The 19,198-nt window shown below is 40.2% G+C and overlaps 1 protein-coding gene across 2 annotated transcripts in view; it reads left to right on the forward strand.

Annotated features, from left to right (window-relative positions):
* LOC126471520 (homeobox protein engrailed-like ceh-16) overlaps nt 1-19,198 on the forward strand; it is a 164,534-nt gene that overhangs the window by 7,809 nt on the left and 137,527 nt on the right. Inside the window, exon 1 of one of the 2 annotated variants that reach the window (XM_050099742.1) lies at nt 2,113-2,196. The exons of the other annotated variant lie outside the window; for it this stretch is intronic. Coding sequence (XP_049955699.1) covers nt 2,150-2,196 — 47 coding nt within the window. The 5' untranslated portion in view covers nt 2,113-2,149. Of the gene's footprint in view, nt 1-2,112; nt 2,197-19,198 lie in introns of those variants that run through there. 2 annotated transcript variants of the gene reach the window in all.

Below are 19,198 nucleotides of genomic sequence, written 5' to 3' on the forward strand. Positions count from 1 at the left end.
TGTGTAAGGGTGGGGGGATGATTGAAAGAGAGAGAGAATAAATCAATGTACGTATAAATGCTCAGCGTGTTGCCATATTTTTCACTGAGAAAGCGCTTTGCAATTTGAAACTTACTCATTCCACTTCAAAGTCAGACGCTGCAGTTTACATAAAAGGCGCAAAGAAATAACTTAATAGCCAGTCACTGTCGGTTAATAGTCTAAAGCTGTGAGTTGCTTGGAAACAAAATACTAAAACTACTACTATTACTGAAATGAAATTGTTATTGTAGTCCACCTTGTACAAAAATAAAGTGTTACTAAGTTTTATGTAGCAACGGAAATGTTTTCTGTTACTGCCGTGGCAGCAGTACCTTTTCTTACTTATTCTGAATATATTTGTGAACATTAAGAAATATTGTAATGCTGCTTCTAATAGCTCATTCGGTCTTTACTATCATTTTGATTCCTCTTTACTTCTGTTTGTATTCGGTGGTCCAAATTTTTTCAGTTGTTTAACGCAGTTATACATCTATAACACAATTTATAAACAAGCATACGTTTTATTGAAATCTGTTTGAATCTTTGCCACAGAAAGCGCTCGTACAAAACATTAAACTGACTTACTTAATTCTACCATTGAAGCAGCTAGGTGAAATATGCAGTTTGTGCGCTCTGTTAAGATCATGAACAGGAGATTACTGTTAGGAATTGGCTGGAACTGTAAACTTCTACGTCAGGGAGAATTTTCTCTTAATAGCTATTTGGACATACTTCCCATAATAACAAAACCAGTGTAGCGACTTGCTAAAAGAAAAGGAAAGACATTGACATGGAGCTAAGATAAACATGATTTATAGTTATGGATGATCGTCTGCGTGGTATAGTGATCGAATAAGGTTGCAACTTACTTTAAAAGTCGTCTCGATACCCTCTTGGACGCTGAAGCCTATGACAACCAAACTCGATACCGTTTGTACCAGATGTTGTAGTATCCCTGCATCGTTTTCCTTTCCTTGATAGTATTGACGCCGAAATTCAAGGTGTTATTCTCACGTAGTTGCGATCTCATCGAGAGAATTTAACGCAGTCTTCTTAGCTCTGGGGATTGCCTTGTAACAAATACACATCTGCCGGATTTTGCTGCACAGACTAGTTTCCCCCTAGCAGTTTGTTTGTTCTTGCGATTTGTACGTTGATTTAACTGCTGTCTATTTAGAACGGCTGTTCAGTTGGCACCAGAAGCTTAACACGCTATAATTTGTGATTATCCGCACTCAAATATATAAGTAGCTACCTGGAATAATATATTAGAACTTCTTCACCGTCAGACTACTACGCTTCAGACAGTTATGTACACCTCAGTGCATAAACGGGCTAACGTGATTCTGGACATGTTCACCGGTTACGAGTAATTTACCATTGAAGTTAGTCATCAGACCGCCAGAGACAGTGTCGCCAAATGTGTTCTTCGTTTCGTTTCCTGAAATTGGACAAGAGATCGATACAAAAATTGGATATGTGGCGGTAGTAAGGATCGAACCCGAGCTAAAGGTTGACCATATTCGTTCCCTATCATCTACGCTATAACAACTGACGCTAACTATATCTGGCGGGCTGCTCGACTTCACGCGCAACGGCCTGATTGGCTAACTTCAAAGCTAATTAACTCGGAAACGGCACAACGTATCGAATTTTTTCTTAACAATTATTTTTCGGCACAACCTACCCTGCAACACTCTTACAGGCTTTTCAGACTATTTCTGACCACCATTTATACACAGGGTGCTTCAGATCTGCTTTTCACCTGAGATATTTTCCGAACGGTTTAAGATATAATTCTGTTTTCTTCAGAACGAATTGTGAAAAAGTCCTCATTAAATGACAGTCTCTTTTCATGTATTTATTAATAATAGAGATGACGGTATCAACTTCGCATTTTAAATGTAACTAGCTATAGTAATTCATGCTGCTACTGTCGCAGCTCTTCAAAATCCAGTTTGTAGTTTCAAAGACATTACAATATTTAGAACTTAGGACTTATTTGTTTTAAATATGAAACGCGGAAGTTCGTGGTGACATACGGAACTGTCGCTACAGGCTGAAGACGCGGCTAAGAGAGTCTACATCCACAAGTGGAGGAGAGTCTAATTTAAAGCCGCTGCAAATCATGCTTGGCTACACGTGCTTGGACCGGCACACCAACTGGAAGGCGAAGTAAGTGGCATTTCATGGCGAATCACCCGTAAACTACGCTAACATTTCCGCTCTTGTTTCTACAAGAGCTTTCAAAGAAAGGTACACGTCAAAAATTCAGTGGGTTAGTAAAATAGGAAACTGAGGTACAAAGACCGTTAAATAATCATTTCGCATCACTAGTTCAATGTTGAGATACATACTTACACATCATAATTACATTAGCGACAGCAACAAAAAGTAAATAGCAAAAGAATGTGGCCATAAATACATCCGCAAAACTTGATAGGACTGAAAAATAACAGGCAACCTGTTGAAGAGTTAAAAATTTATTAACGCTTAACAATGGCTTCAATAAATATGAATTTGTCTCCTTCAGAAGGAAAAGGGCCTATTGAACAAATTATTAGGAGATAGTTACAAATGTCATAAAGAAGGAACCAAATTCAATAGAAAAGCATACTCAGTCGTAGAATCACATACTGACAACATATGTTGGAGTCAGAAGGCTCTTGTCTAGTATACTGTGCATGCCAGCCACAAATATCAACAGTTCAAATGCATAATTGAAGTTAGTAGCCCAGAACTATAGGGCTTTCTCGTGAAACGTTTGTAATAAAACATACATGAATATGGATTCAACAGACATTTAGCATGGCGCATAGAATGCTAGTGATACTCGCCGACTAACTAAGATATGCAGCACTGGCAATAGGTAAACTATGGTAGGTGGCCTCACTGCGCGAACGACTATGTGCATAGCCGCACTGAAAACAAAATGCCTGATTCAGTAACTAAAATGGTTAACAGCTAGAATTAAAACAGAATAAGGCTAATAAAGTAGGAAAAAGGGTTGGAAAAGGGTGGAGGAGGGTGGAGGCAGGAAGACATTAAGATCATATGACATATAAAGAGTAAGCTGGCTCAGGTAAACAATCTTAATTGTTTACAAGTACGTACATAAGGTAGCACGAGCAGAACTTGTAAATACGTACGAGAACATGCCAAGTAACAGTGTTGAAAACAAATACACGTGGTAAAAGTGTTAACATAGTGTGAAAATGCACAAATACGTGGAGCCGTATTAAGCAGCTCTCAACTAAAATGAAAGAAAAGATACTTATGAAAATAAACGAATGGAACCCATAAAAACACTAGCAAAAAAAAGGCGCGGGGCAGGTAAGGATTGTAATTATAACCTACGAGTTAACATACCAAGGAAAGTAGCCGTGAATAATAAAGCATCCATTGTGAACAAATTAAAATCGGATGAAAGTATCAAGAGGGTATATTAAATATGAAACAATAAAACAGAGATAGTGCCTATGAGCAACAAAGAATGCTATGTGAAATTACAAACTGAATGTAGGAATCGTAACTGCAAATAGAATTCTGAGGAAAACAAAAATCACTCGGAGGCCAACAACGAGCGGTAAACTTGTCTAACACGGCCAGAAGTAACGGCTTAAAGCCTTCAGGCAAATGTATACTTGCAAAGTGGAGCTGGTCGTTTAAAATATTGCGGTGAATGTTCGCTAAATGTTTGAAAATTTCAAGTTCTTCCCACAAATCTAATCTCCTGCCTTTTACTTCTTTGCCTTGAATTGTGCTATCCTCTAAATCTCCCGGAGAATGTTCAGCAGTAAGTAAATGTTATGCGAGGGCGTAACTGTGTGTATTACCACCTTTCTTTCCCGATAGAAGTTTTTTGTATCTTATTTCCATTGTTCTACCTCTATAACAACTGGGACAGTTACTCCAAATCATTTTGTACCTGCCCGAATTAGAGAACGGATCCTCGGGAATATTGATAGTGTCCACAAGATTTGTCTTTAAACTGTTAATAGCAAAAAATGTTACATCACATTTATATCTGTTCCCTTAAAGGCGTTTTATTCTGTAGGACACATTATCGAAAAGGGGACGGAAATAAATTTATTATTTTCGTCTTTATTGCAAGGGAACGTACTACCCTGTAAAGCTGAAAATTTGTTAGTGTTTTTTTTTTTTTTTTACTGAGTACATGATCTACTACATCTTGTCCATATGCGTTGTTAATATGAATGGATTTTGAAACATTGATGTCATTCTGCAGGTTAATAAGAGAAAAGGGTGTTGTTATGGTATGATTAATAGAGAAATGGGAAAATACTAATTTGTGAGCTTGTGGATGACAGAATTCATCAGGGATAATGTTATCGGAATACGTTGGCTTACAGAACATGTTAAAAATGGTTCAAATGGCTCTGAGCACTATGGGACTTAACATCTTTGGTCATTAGTCCCCTAGAACTTAGAGCTACTTAAACCTAACTAACCTAAGGACATCACACATATCCATGGCCGAGGCAGGATTCGAACCTGCGACTGTAGCAGTCGCGCGGTTCCGGACTGAGCGCCTGAACAACATGTTAACGCTAATATTGTTATTTGCTAAGCTGTAGATATTTTGAGCTCGAGAAAGCTAAGCTCAGCTTTTCCATGATGGATTTTTTTTGTAAAGTGAATTTTTTTAGTGAAAGATGTTAAACAACAGTTCTACTGCATGGTCATTGCCATCAGAAGCAATAATTATGTCGTCTACATAAGGAGCATAAAAATGTATCTTGCTTTGCTACCTTAGCTGGAGTCAAAGAAACCGTTTTCTAGAGAATTAACGAAAATGTCAGCTAGGATTCCAGCAAGACGGCTCCCCGTTGCTAGGCCATATGATTGTACATAAAATTTACCATTAAACGTGGATCAATTGTATTTAAGTACCACCTGTAATAAATTAATAAGCTCGACAGTTTGTACCTGAGTTACCTTTTCGTACTGTATTAAATTCTGGTCAGTGATGTTGAGAGTCAAATCTGTTGGTATGTTCATATAGTAGCGTCCTATGTCGAACAAAATCAACCTAGTCTTAGGTGCGCATTTTAATATTTTTATTTTGTTGATCATGTCAGCACTAGTTTTAACTGACAAGTTATGTTCGAATACGAAAAAGTCTTTGATTTTGTAATGGAGACGGCTAGATAATATGTGGTGTGCACTCGCTATACGGTTAATTAACGGACGGATCGGTTGATTTTGCTTAGGTAAATTTAACTGACTTCTAAGAACTTAGAGTTCACATTCACGACCCATTTTGACTCCACCATGTGTTGTTGTCAATATGTGATTCTAAGTGTGAGTATGCTTTTCTATAAAAATTTTGTAGTTTTTGCTATCGAATTTGGTTCCTCCTTTGTATGACATTTGTAACTACTTTGTAACAATTTGTTCAATAAGTCCTTTTCCTTCTGAAGAAGACAAAGTTATGTTTGTCGAAATCGTGGTTAAAGTTTATTAAACCTTTAATTCTGCAACAGGTTGGCTGTTGTCACCCGATGCTATCAAGTGTCTACGTACACAGTTGCTGAAGTGCAGCCATGTTTGAAATTTTAAAACTTCCTTAAATCTCCATTTATGTCATCAAATGGTTCAAATGGCTCTGAGCACTATGGGACTTAATATCTATGGTCATCAGTCCCCTAGAACTTAGAACTACTTAAACCTAACTAACCTAAGGACATCACACAACACCCAGTCATCACGAGGCAGAGAAAATCCCTGACCCCGCCGCGAATCGAACCCGGGAACACGGGCGTGGGAAGCGAGAACGCTACCGCACGACCACGAGCTGCGGACTATGTCATCAAATGCCCACCATCTATTGCAATAGACGTTTTCAGTCGCTGGTGCAAGGACTTTTGGACACACTGAACAGTTTCCTTCGATTTCACTGCAACAATACAGTGTTTTAAATCCTAATGGGTCGTCAGAACTTGTTCAAGGACTTCAAAATTAAGTTCATCCCAGAGAAAAACACGCTATGGAGTGTACTCAGGAGAACTTTCACCTACTACGAGTATCAACTACCAGGAAAGAGCTGGTTGAGCGCCTTCCTAGCCACATGCGTGTTGTGAGCCGACCACTCATCGTGCTTGTGCCCTAAACATCTGTGTACTCCAAGTGGAAATTCCTCTGGGAAAACCGGTAGCAAATCGGTGATAAATTATCGTTTAAGGTTTCTTCAATGATGCAGCGAACAAACACTTAATTTCCAGTAACTCTGCACCAAACGTTCACACTCTACGTCTCCTGATGTTCTGTCTACCCAAACCAGTGAGGAATAATAATGCATATTTCTTACGTTCAGCTATCCATCATTTGTAAAGGTAACTTCATCAGTAAAGCCAATTCTTCGAGGAATTCTTCTAATATCTCATGAGAACAGAGCAACAGAATTCTATGCGTCATCTGCAGTTCCCCCGATAAATCTGCTGCTGAAGTGATACACGTTACGGATGGAAGCTGTTTGAGCGTAAAATGCGAACAAAGCTGCACTGACTTTTTTCCAGAGGCACTCGCAATTTCTCTGGAGTTACGTGTGGATTATGAGCAACATCTGTTAGAACATCTGTTTCTTTCGCTTCGCTTGTTGTAGGCTTACTCCTTAGTATTCCAGTGGCCTTCCTATAACAACTTCTTTCACATTTACTGAATCGTCAGTCTTGCTGGACACCGTCTGTAGGGATACCTTTGTGTGTACAACTCAACTGTTCTTTCCACGTACGTTCTGTATTTTCTGACATAAGTCGCACGTGTGACTGATATACCAAAAGAAACAAGATGCTTTACTCTCTGGTTCAGATGACATTACATGACATTCATACTGTGTAGACGTCTTGGAGATTGGTTGGGTTGTGTTGGGGAAGGAGACCAGACAGCGAGGTCATCGGTCTCATCGGATTAGGGAAGGACGGGGAAGGAAGTCGGCCGTGCCCTTTCAAAGGAACTAGAGCCTGGAGCGATTTAGGGAAATCACGAAAAACCTAAATCAGGATGACCGGACGCCGTGGAGAGTGGTCTCTGGTTATGCAAAGCAGTCATATGTATGACGATGATGATCATAGGTTTAAGAGACTAAAAATCTATGGCAGTAGTCTCTTATTCATCTCCCAGGGCGGAATCTGTGTAACCCATCCGTCTGCGTCTATGTGCAAATGTGACACTTTTCTGAATGTTTGCGTAACGTGTATTTGAGACGGGACTTTGATACCAGTCGGATATTTACCAATTAGGGTGTGAGAAACGTCGTAAAAACCCCATCCATGTTGGCCGGATCACCAAACATCGTGGTTAAACCGCGAGACAGATTCGGTCCGTGTCATATTCGCCTCCTCATTTCATGGAAGTGACGCATTAACGCCTTCAGATACCCGATTGGGTATCAGTGATGCATATTTTATTTTAGTGCAATACAATACAATGAAATGATTTAACATTTTGAAATCCTATTGTATTGCAGTGCTAATATTGTTTATAAACTTATCTAAAACATTATTTTTAAGAGGTGTTGGGAATATAATCTTCAGTACATCAAAAAATGATTCCTTAACTCATTAGATAAACTAAATATACAGCATAAACTAGGTTCATAATTCTGATACCACCTATAGTGACAACCTTGCGTACTGAAAATGTAGCTGAAGTAAGGCGCTTCATTAATTGTATGGTTTGGGCTTTCCAGTTAATATTGTGATTTATCCGTCGTAAGGAACACTTAAAAACACTTTCTGTTACTTGTATTTCGTTATCTGAATAGAGCCGATTTGTAGTTTTTGATTTTCTATGAGAAGTACTCAATTGTATGTACTGATTCTTCTCAAACCTTATTGATAATGTATTAGCTTTTTACCATCTGTGGATGTTTTCAGTTATTTCGTTAGCTGCCTTTTCAGCAAGAGAACTGGTGCTATATTCTTCCTAAGCTTGAATAATCTGAAAAAAAACAACATTTGCTCTTCTGACAGTATAAGTGGGAGACTTTTTATGTCTATCAGATGGCCCAAAATAGAACCCTGTGGTACACAATGACTGATTGCTTCAGATCCTAAGTGCCTACTGCTATGTGATCAACATAGAACTGATACCCAGTACTTTGTATCACGCAGACAATACAGAAATCACTATTCCGTTACGTTTAAACTTTTGTGTAAGGAAATCAAGGTTCACACAATCAAAAGCCTTAACCAAGTCACAAAATATGCCCACTGGTAATAATTTTTGACGGCAATCGACCGTTCAACAGCCTGAAATATTGTATTGTATTGCATCTTAACCGGGGACCTAGAAACGACGGAGAGGCTCCGTCCCCGCCGCAGCCACAGTGGTCCACAACCCCACGACGACTACCGCAGTCCACTTCACCCCTCCGCCGCCCCACACCGAACCCAGGGTTATTGTGCGGTTCGGCCCCCGGTGGAGCCCCCAGGGAACGTCTCACACCAGACGAGTGTAACCCCTATGTTTGCGTGGTAGAGTAATGGTGGTGTACGCGTACGTGGAGAACTTGTTTGCGCAGCAATCGCTGACATAGTGTAATTGAGGTGGAATAAGGGTAACCAGCCCGCATTCGCCGAGGCAGATGGAAAACCGCCTAAAAACCACCACAGACTGGCCGGTTCACCGGACCTCGACACAAATTCGCCGGGCGGATTCGTGCCGGGGACCAGGCGCTCCTCCCCGCCCGGAAAGTCGTGCGTTAGACCGCTCGGCCAACCGGGCGGGCGCCTGAAATATTACTATTAGGGCTTTTGTTTTGGGACATGTCTAACTAAGGATCTATACGGTCTTCTGAAAAAACTGATATCTCGTCCCGATTTTAAACAAAATAACATCCGTAATTAAAATGAATTTAAGAGCAGAGCTACCTCTTAGTCATCTTGTTAATACTATGTTCTATTGTTGTTTCGTCCATAAGATTTCTGCATCGCTGGTTAGCCTCGGTATATCGCGTACAATATAACGTTTCACTCGACAGGACAACTTCATTCTGAAGCGATACGACTAACTCGATGATGAGGTCTTTCTCTGCACGCCCACGTCCATCGCACGCTGTGGTCAGATGTGTTTCTCTACAAACAACCGTAATGTGGCGGCACGGGCTGGCCGGTTCCCAGTTTTTGTCGCGCAGCATTGCGTATTTTCTTGATCACTGAAGAAGGCAGACAGTACGAAAGTCGAGCAATTTGCTGTCCCGCGCCTGCAGCCTTTAATCACAGAATTATTAAAAGCATTTCTGGCATACCTCCAGAACAAAAGCGACGGCAGTGGCTATGGCTGTCAATGTTGCGCACATGATGTAAGCAACCGCAAAGCCTCAAAACACTTACCTGTTATTCATAGCAAAAGAGGCACAATTTCGAGCTTGTCTTTATCAAGCATATACCTAAATGCTCCAAACGCTTTTTGCCACAGTAAAAAGGTGAGCTGGGCCTGTATCAGAGTTACACTTTTCTGGGTGTGTAATTTACGCTTTGTTACGTAGAAGCAAACTGAATTTTTCGCTGGAAACCTCCGTAGGATAGATTCACCACCTGATCTGAGTAGCTGTTTTTTTTTTCTAAGCGTCTTTTGATGTAGTATGTTTTATTTTAAAGGTGAGTTTTTCAGTTATCTGAACATTTATTTTTATTAATTAATTATTGTATTTATTTATTTTCATTAATGTATTTATTTTTATTACTGGTCCACCACGTATGTTACTAATATGGATGTATGTTTTTTCACAATGTTTTAAGCACATTGTGTGAAATTCATAAATATTGTAGCTGCTATATCTAAAAATAACCTTCATATTGTGATGTCTTTTCCTCAAAACTATCTTCCACGTAATGTTACAAAATAAAAATATCTAATGATAATAATATAGAAACTAATGACAATCAAGTGTGAGATGGAGAGAGAAAATTGCGAAAGTAATAGAAAAAAAACAAATAAGACGTTTCTCACTATTCCTAAGGCATGTTGAAGAAGTGATACTTATTATTACAATTTTTAATTGTTGTTGTTGTTGTAGCCTTAAGTCCTGAGACTGGTTTGATGCAGCTCTCCATGCTACTCTATCCTGTGCAAGCCTCTTCATCTCCCAGTACCTACCGCAACCTACATCCTTCTGAATCTGCTTAGTGTATTCATCTCTTGGTCTCCCTCTACGATTTTTACCCTCCACGCTGCCCTCCGATACTAAAATGGTGATCTCTTGATGCCTCAGAACATGTCCTACCAACCGATCCCTTCTTCTAGTCAAGTTGTGCCACAAACTTCTCTTCTGCCCAATCCTATTCAATACTTCCTCATTAGTTATGTGATCTACCCATCTAATCTTCAGCATTCTTCTGTAGCACCACATTTCAAAAGCCTCTATTCTCTTCTTGTCCAAACTATTTATCGTCCATGTTTCACTTCCATACATGGGTACACTCCATACAAATACTTTCAGAAATGACTTCCTGACACTTAAATTTATACTCGATGTTAACAAATTTCTCTTCTTCAGAAACGCTTTCCTTGCCATTGCCAGTCTACATTTTACGTCCTCTCTACTTCGACCATCATCAGTTATTTTGCTCCCCAAATAGCAAAACTCGTTTACTACTTTAAGTGTCTCATTTCCTAATCTAACTCCCTCAGCATCACCCGACTTAATTCGACTACATTCCATTATCCTCGTTTTGCTTTTGTTGATGTTCATCTTATATCCTCCTTTCAAGACACTGTCCATTCCGTTCAACTGCTCTTCCAAGTCCTTTGCTGTCTCTGACAGAATTACAATGTCATCGGCGAACCTCAAAGTTTTTACTTCTTCTCCATGAATTTTAATACCTACTCCGAATTTTTCTTTTGTTTCCTTTTCAGAAGCTCAATCAATCGTCTAGAGCAGCAAAGCAAGTAATTCGTAAAATAGCTCCGCTGCGTTAATATCTCTGCCACATCTGCACATTTTTCAATATGTGTATCAGATACGTTGAGGTGCTGTAGCTCAAACAGCCGTCAGTTGGAAGCTTTCGGAAGTACCATATTTACTTCAACATCTGCTCGCTGACCTCACAGTGCCGCAAAGAAGCTTCTCACTTGCTCTTCTGCAAAGGAATAAAAATTTCACTTAGAAATGTTAAGCAAACTTCACTGGTGATCAGTGGTGTGGTCTGCACGATTAATTCTAAATACCTTGAGAACACAAAAGAGTAGTAAATTAAAGTTGTGTGGTCTAATAATTCACAAAACTTGTAAAAATTGTTTACTACTGGTCTTTCTCTCTTCTTTGTAGTTTTCTCGATGTTTCTCAATAGCACAGTATATCTAGAAGTACGTTTCCTGTTTATAGAAAGGAGAAATCCAGGATCGCGGTTGTGGATATGAATTGACTTTAGAATTGATACGTTGCGGAACTTCTTCTCATAATTGGTTCTGTCTTTAATGACTCGTTCGGTAAAACACACCATAAAACACAAAATCTTGAATTACTGCCTTGATGTCTACACGTTTGCAGCCCTCTGCCGCTGGAGGGCTCCGAATTGTAGCGGTGTGTAACATAACTATGTAGGTGTGTGAGGAACTGCGTGCTATAATAGAGTTTCGAGTTCGTCCACACATGGGGCAACCTCTCTTTCAGCACGACAATGCCAGATCACACACGAGCGCTGGGACATTTGCAACAATCCAACTCCTTCGGTTCACTGCCTTCGTTCATCCTTCATACTCGGCCTCATTCGATTTTTACTTGTTTCAAAAACTTAAAGAACATCTTTGAGTAATTCACTTCCATATTGATGAGCCAGAGACGGCAGAGGTGAGGTCATGGCTCCGTCAACAAAGTCAGACTTTCTACAGTGACAGCATCAACAAACTGGTCTGTCGTTGGGAGACCAGTTCGTTAATATGGTGACTATGTTGAGAAATAGAGTAGACATGAAAAATAAAGATGGGGAATGCTAATAAAATTTTATTACGAAGCGTTAAGGTTTCCATAAACCACTGAAACCAGTCGCCTTTTCTAATTCTTCAATATTTATTAACCTCGACGGTTTCTAATCGCCTAGCGATTCATCATCAGATGCAATAAATGTCTACCATATCTGATGATGAATCACTAGGCGACTCTAAATCGGTCAAGGGAAGTAAAAATTGAAGAATTACAGAAGGCGACTGGTTGCAGTAATTTCTGGAAACCATTATTCATCGCAGTCACAGTGTTCCATATCCGTAATGGATAAGTTTTATAGAAGCTTTAAGAGTTTTCACACAAAATATACGGAGGCATTACTTTCCAGTAAGCACTCATATACAAGCAAAATCAAGTTTACGTGTAATTCGCGATTTGGTAATAGACGTAATGAATATTCTAAGTTGTCACAATAGTGTAGAAGTAATAATAATAATAATAATTATTATTATTATTGTTATTTTATTGTTATTGTTATTATTATGATCATTACGTATGGTTCTCAAAATTATGAAACATGTTTGAAAAAATTTTTTAGTATTACAATCTTCAATTGAAACGACTTTTCACTACATATTTTTAAATGTGAATAAAAAACAAATTATACTTTACCATCTGTTTGAACGTACAAGAAAATCAAAAATTAATGTTGTATGAAAAATATCATTGCATCGGGTGCTGACTTTATTGTATTTATCGCGAAGTATTCTAAAAGTAAGCGTCACTGACCAGTTCAATTATGAACTGTAGCACGAGCAGTGTTGAACGTGAGTGAGCTGTTCAGGCTCATCTCTGTGAGAAGAGCGCACTGTTGTCACATAAACCGTGTTGGCAACGGACCTCTGGAAAGTAGTCGCTTTCTTATGATACTACATGGACGAAATGACACTGTGGCGAGGGAAAAGTTCCCAGTAGGCAGCAGAGACGAACAATCGTGGTAGGAGAGCTCACGTAACTCTCCCGGTTAATTCTTAAACCGTCTTCTTTCCTCTCTTTTTTCTGTTCGGTTTTTGCGTCTGCTCTGTGCTTGCCCTCAGCGGGGGTCTACCTCGCCACCCGTTCTGTACGATCCAGACTTGGAATCACGTTGGACTTTTGAAAATCCGCATCAGATACATCAAAGTATCTGCACGATGAGAAAACAGGCGTATGATGTGCAATTAGTTCGACATGAATTATTGGGCCAATCTTTCTCCATTAAATGTTGACCTCTAATAGGTATGTGAAAAATATACTGCGGTCTTTTTCAGACAACCGACAACTAATGAAAAGATCTACGGTTATTTCATGTAAGAAGCTGCAAGAGCACATACTGTTGATATAAGTGTGACAGTACTATCCCCAAAGACATCAACCTTTCCGTCGTGCACAGACTACAATGGCTTGTTGCGGTGATGACATAGACTAACACTATCTGATTTGGTCGGTCGGTTATTTTGTAGGGAGTCTGGTATACGTTGGTATACATTCATGACAAGTGTCAATTGAGAACTATTTTCATGAAAGCCAACATCTACAAAAGGAAAAAATTTCAGGAAACACGCTTTATTGAATTACCTGAAAATGTACATCACTGATGTCTTATAAAATTATGTTTCACAAACAAACTCTAAATACAAAATACAACAATGAAAAAACGTTTCAATCAGCTTTCACACGCAGATAAAAAGATACGTAAAGATCATGAACTTTTTTCAAAACTCAGCATCTACAGAACAACTATTTCATAGCTGTAATGATCTACACTACTGGCCATTAAAATTGCTACACCACGAAGATGATGTGCTACAGACGCGAAATTTAACCGACAGGAAGAATATGCTGTGATAGGCAAATGATTAGCTTTTCAGAGCATTCACACAAGGTTGGCGATGGTGGCGACACCTACAACGTACTGACATGAGGAAAATTTCCAACCGATTTCTCATACACAAACAGCAGTTGACCGGCGTTGCCTGAAAAAACGTTGTTGTGATGCCTCGTGTAAGGAGGAGAAATGCGTACCATCACGTTTCCGTCTTTGATAAAGGTCGGATTGTAGCCCATCGCGATTGCGTTTTATCGTATCGCGACATTGCTGCATGCGTTGGTCGAGATCCAATGACTGTTAGCAGAATATGGGATCGGTGGGTTCAAGAGGGTAATACGGAACGCCGTGCTGGATCCCAACGGCCTCGTATCACTAGCAGTCGACATGACAGGCATCTTATCCGCACGGCTGTAATGGATCGTGCAGCCACGTCTCGATCCCTGAGTCAACAGATGGGGACGTTTGCAAGACATCAACCAACTGCACGAACAGTTCGACGAGTTTGCAGCAGCATGGACTATCAGCTCGGAGACCATGGCTGCGCTTACCCTTGACGCTGCATCACATACAGGAGCGCCTGCGATGGTGTACTCAGCGACGAACCTTAGTGCACGAATGGCAAAACCACATCTTTTTCGGATGAATCCAGGTTCTGTATACAGCATCATGATGGTCGCATCCGTGTTTGGCGACATCGCGGTGAACGCACATTGGAAGGGTGTATTCGTCATCGCCATACTGGCTTATCACCCGGCGTGATGGTATGGGGTGCCATTGGTTACAGGTCTCGGTCACCTCTTGTTCGCACTGACGGCACTTTGAACAGTTGACGTTACGTTTCAGATGTGTAACGACCCGTGGCTCTACTCTTCATTCGATCCCTGCGAAAACCTACATTTCAGCAGGATAATCCACGACCGTATGGTGCAGGACCTGTACGGGCCTTTAAGGATACAGAGAATGTTCGACTGCTGCCCTGGCCATCACATTCTCCAGATCTCTCACCAACTGAAAACGTCTGGACAGTTGTGGCCGAGCAACTGGCTCGTCACAATACGCCAGTCACCCCAGTCACTACTCTTGATGAACTGTGGTATCGTGTTGAAGCTGCATGTGCAGCTGTACCTGTACGCGCCATCCAAGCTCTGTTTGACTCAATGCCCAGGCGTATCAAGGCCGTCATCACGGCCAGAGGTGGTTGTTCTGGGTACTGATTTCTCAGGATCTATGCACCCAAATTGCGTGAAAATGTAATCACATGTCAGTTCTAGTATAATATATTTGTCCAATGAATATCCGTTTATCGTCTGCATTTCTTTTTGGCGTAACAATTTTATTGGGCAGTAGTGTAGTTTATTTCAACCTACTGAACAAATAATAATATAATAAACTGGTTCATTAAAGTACTGTGTTTTATTGTGTTCATTGCCATTCTCATCGCAAAACTCCAAGACCCTCCCATAGAATTCTCCTGCTTCTTCTGATGGTGTATCAAAGGACCTCGTTAGCTTATTTACATCGTTAGCGTCTTTGACACTCACGTGGTTTCTACGTTTTATTAAACCTGTCTAATCAATGTGCTTGAAACTATCTGCCTTAGTTTCCTTCACTTCAACAATGATCGGAAAGGAAAAGCATTTTGATTCGACTTTTCAGATGGCACTACCTTTGTTTGCTTTTTATAAATAATAACTCTGGCGTCAGAAATTTTCAATAGTAGTTTCTCTTTTATTAATCTGTGGTCATGATATTGTACACATGTCAGTCCTTACCCAGAAGCATACAGATACTGTGATGGCTCAGAACCTCTTGAAAGTGTGATGGTAAGGTTGTTCCAAGTTTACCCTATTATTTTTATTGGTATCAAATACCCTATCAGAGGGCATGTAACTGTGGCCTGTGATTGGGAAGTAGGGATCTACTTTGTCAAAAACTAACATCATAAGTTTACCAAAGGGAATAGATGTTCATATTTGGAAAAAAATAATTTTTTATAGAAGTAGAGCTAGAAAAGTTTCGGTTTTGTGTGCAAGATTAAACAAACAAATAGTAAGTTTCCATAAAATCCGTGTACTGCAGTGGATTCGTCTCATTTAGAAGTACACCAATACATATACAACTCATTTTTGCAAATTTTGTACCTGTTGAGTTTTGTGGAAAAGATCCTCTACTTGAATAAAAACTTTTGTGTATTAAGCAGTCTAATAAGATAATACTAAAAACAGCCAAAATTCCGACGTTTAGACGATCTTTGCAGCGGTCCTCTTCGTGTCGAATAACTGGTGGTCTCTGGTGATTGTCATTCCCTATATACTGTCTCATTTCGTTTGTCAGGTGAGTACCAAAGTCACATTCTGGGCTGTCATTGGACAATTCTAAGTAAAGTTTGCAATGGAGTGGTGGCGGTACGCACCACTCTGACATGTTATTGTTAGGCAGCTTGTGCTCAGGGTTAGTGTTTTCCTGCAACGAAACGTTGATGCCGCACGAAAGTTCTACTGCGGCCTCTTGTTAATAGAGTCATGCGGATCTGCTGACGCGCGGCCTGCTGGAGTGGTATCGCTAGCAGCCAGGCCCTCGGTAACTGGTAGCCATCCTCCCCGTTCGTGCTATACGGCGTTCAGTTGTTTCGACAACCTCACTTACGCCGGCATCATCGGCTCGCTGTAGCAAACCAGTATCCCAGGGTACAAGCAGTCATCTATCGGAGTCTACCAACCCACCTCCTCTCCACGATAACCTTTACTTCGAATTGTCCAGAGGAATCCCAGCAAGCGACGTCGGTAGCCACCTGACAACCGAAATAAGATAATGTATAGGAGGCAGATCACCAGCGGATGTTCACTACTAACTTTGCAATAAAATACTATCGGGCTCTTACTCTTCCTCGTAAACATTATCTTGCAAGTATCCACATTTAAAGAGAGCTGGAATTTGATACCTGAAGTGGAAATTTTGTGCAAGTTTTTTTGCATTTGAGCCGGTTGTGTTAGTTACGCTAACGCCGCTGCTACACGACTGTCGCCACCGTATGCTATCCGGCAGGCTCGTAAACCTTGAGCTGAGATTTTCCGTACACGATTGAGTCTTGGATGTATGTACGCTTCTCCTGTTAGATGTAAAATAGGGCTACGCGTTGTTCCTACAGTGGCATTATGAAGCTTCTGTAGTCTGATTAGAATAACTGGCTGACACTAAGTTGTCTCTGAACATAGTACCACAGGTTCAAGTCACTATAGTTGTTGTATAACTGACAAAGTAATTGAAAAGCAGTTCAAGTACACTTGCAACTAGCATGGCAGATGATGAAGAGACTGAGAAAATGTATGAAGAGATGGAAGAAATTACACAGTACTTTCAGTGAGATTAGAACTTAATTTTGATGGAGAGCTACTTCGGTTCGATACTCGAAAAAGGAAGAGAAGGAAAAACGGTAGGAAAACATGGACTGGGAGACAGGAATGAAAGGAAAAGCCACATCGTAGAATTTAACACACAACACATTTCAGTCATAATTAAGAACATTGAGAGAAGATTGTACATGCAAACTAGAATTGGAGGCACCAGAAAAATTTAAATATGTTATGTAATAGTGCTACAGCGGTTTAGAAACTACGAGGGCTTTTCGGAAAGTAAGATCCGATGGGGTACGAAACGGAAACAACAGTGAAAATCCGATGAAGATTTGCACAGATGTGTTGGGCAGTGTCTCAAGTATACCCGTCGATCGCGTCACATCGATCTTTCCAGCTCTGAGCGCACAATGGGCACATAAAGATACTTACAACAATAGTGTCTCCCGCCAAGTATGAGGGCCTGGTGTGAGATTTCGCCTCATGTCATGCAGCCCACATAACATAACTGCCATACGTTCCTTCTGCATGACAATTCTAGGCCGCACTCTGAAGGGGCAATGAAGATGCTCCTGCAGCGTTTTCGTTGGGAAGTGTTTGATCAACCACAATAGAGCCCGTAATTGACTCTGCCTGAGTTGCATCTCTGCTCACATGAACTGCTGGCTATGAAGACAGCGTTTTGGCACAGACAACGCGCTGCAGATCAGCTCAGAGAACTGGAGGAAAGCACAGGCGGCTGACTTCTATGACGAAGGTATTGAAAACTTTTACAATCCTACGACAAATGTCTAAATCGGAGCGGCGACTATGTAGAGAAGTAGTTGGAAGGTGTAGCTAACTGTTGGAAATAGAATATTTTTTTATTTCGTGGTGGTTTCCATTTTGCGACAGATCGAACCTTACTTTCCGAGTAGGCCTCGTAGATTTTAAAGTGCAAATGATTTCTAGGAAGAGATGTATACAGTGACCATAATTTATTATTTAAGGAATGCAGACAAATGCGAAGACATGGCATAAAAGTAGTAAATTAAGAAGAGGGGACGTGGATGAGTTGAAATAACCAGATGTTGCTCAGAGTTTCAGAGCCTGCATGAGGCAAGCATTAACTTAAGCAAAGAACAGAAATACACCAGAAGGTGAGTGGACAGCCTTGACAGATGAAATAGTGGAAGCAGCAGAGCATCAAATAGGCAAAAGACAAGGCTCAGTAGAAATACTTGGATAACACATGAGACATTGAATATAATTGACAAAAGAAGAAAATATAAAAATATAGCAAATGAAACAAGCAAAAGGGAATGCAGATGCCTAAAAATGAGACTGACAGATAAAGAAAATTAAAGAAATCGTTGGAAAAAAGACAAGCAGTTATATGAACCTCGAGAGCTCATAATCAGTGCTATGTGCGAAGAAAAGAATAGAATTTGAAAAGAGTAAATGATAGGACTATATAAAGGAAAGAAACTTTGGGAATACTGTGAAAGAAGATGAGATGAGAGATGCGGTACTTCAGTAAGAATATGAACAGCACTAAAAGACCTAAGTCGAAACAAGGCTCCCGAAGTAGATTAATTATGAAGATCCTTGGAAAAAGTAAGAATGACATAAATGCTGAATTTAGTACACAGTATATATAGGACAAACTAAATACCCTCATACGTAAAGAAAAATGTAATGACACCAATACCAAATAGAGTATGGGCAGAAAGGCGTATTACCAGACCATCCGTTTAATATGTCGCAGTTGCAAAATAGTAACAGAAATTATTAACAGAAAATGGAAAGATATCAATCCAAGCTGAGAGCAGTTTGGATTCCGGTGAAATGTAAAAGCATCCAAGGCAATACCTACTCTATAAATACACTCTATGTGATCAAAAGTATGCAGACAACACCAAAAACATACTTTCTTCATTTAACGTGCATTGTGCTGCCACCTACTGCCAGGTACTCCATATCAGCGACCTCAGTAGTGATTACAGATCGTGAGAGAGCAGAATGGGGCCCTCCGCAGAACTCAACGGACTTCGAAAATGGTCAGGT

This window comes from Schistocerca serialis, chromosome 3, assembly GCF_023864345.2.
Source record: "Schistocerca serialis cubense isolate TAMUIC-IGC-003099 chromosome 3, iqSchSeri2.2, whole genome shotgun sequence".
Taxonomy (NCBI): domain Eukaryota; kingdom Metazoa; phylum Arthropoda; class Insecta; order Orthoptera; family Acrididae; genus Schistocerca; species Schistocerca serialis.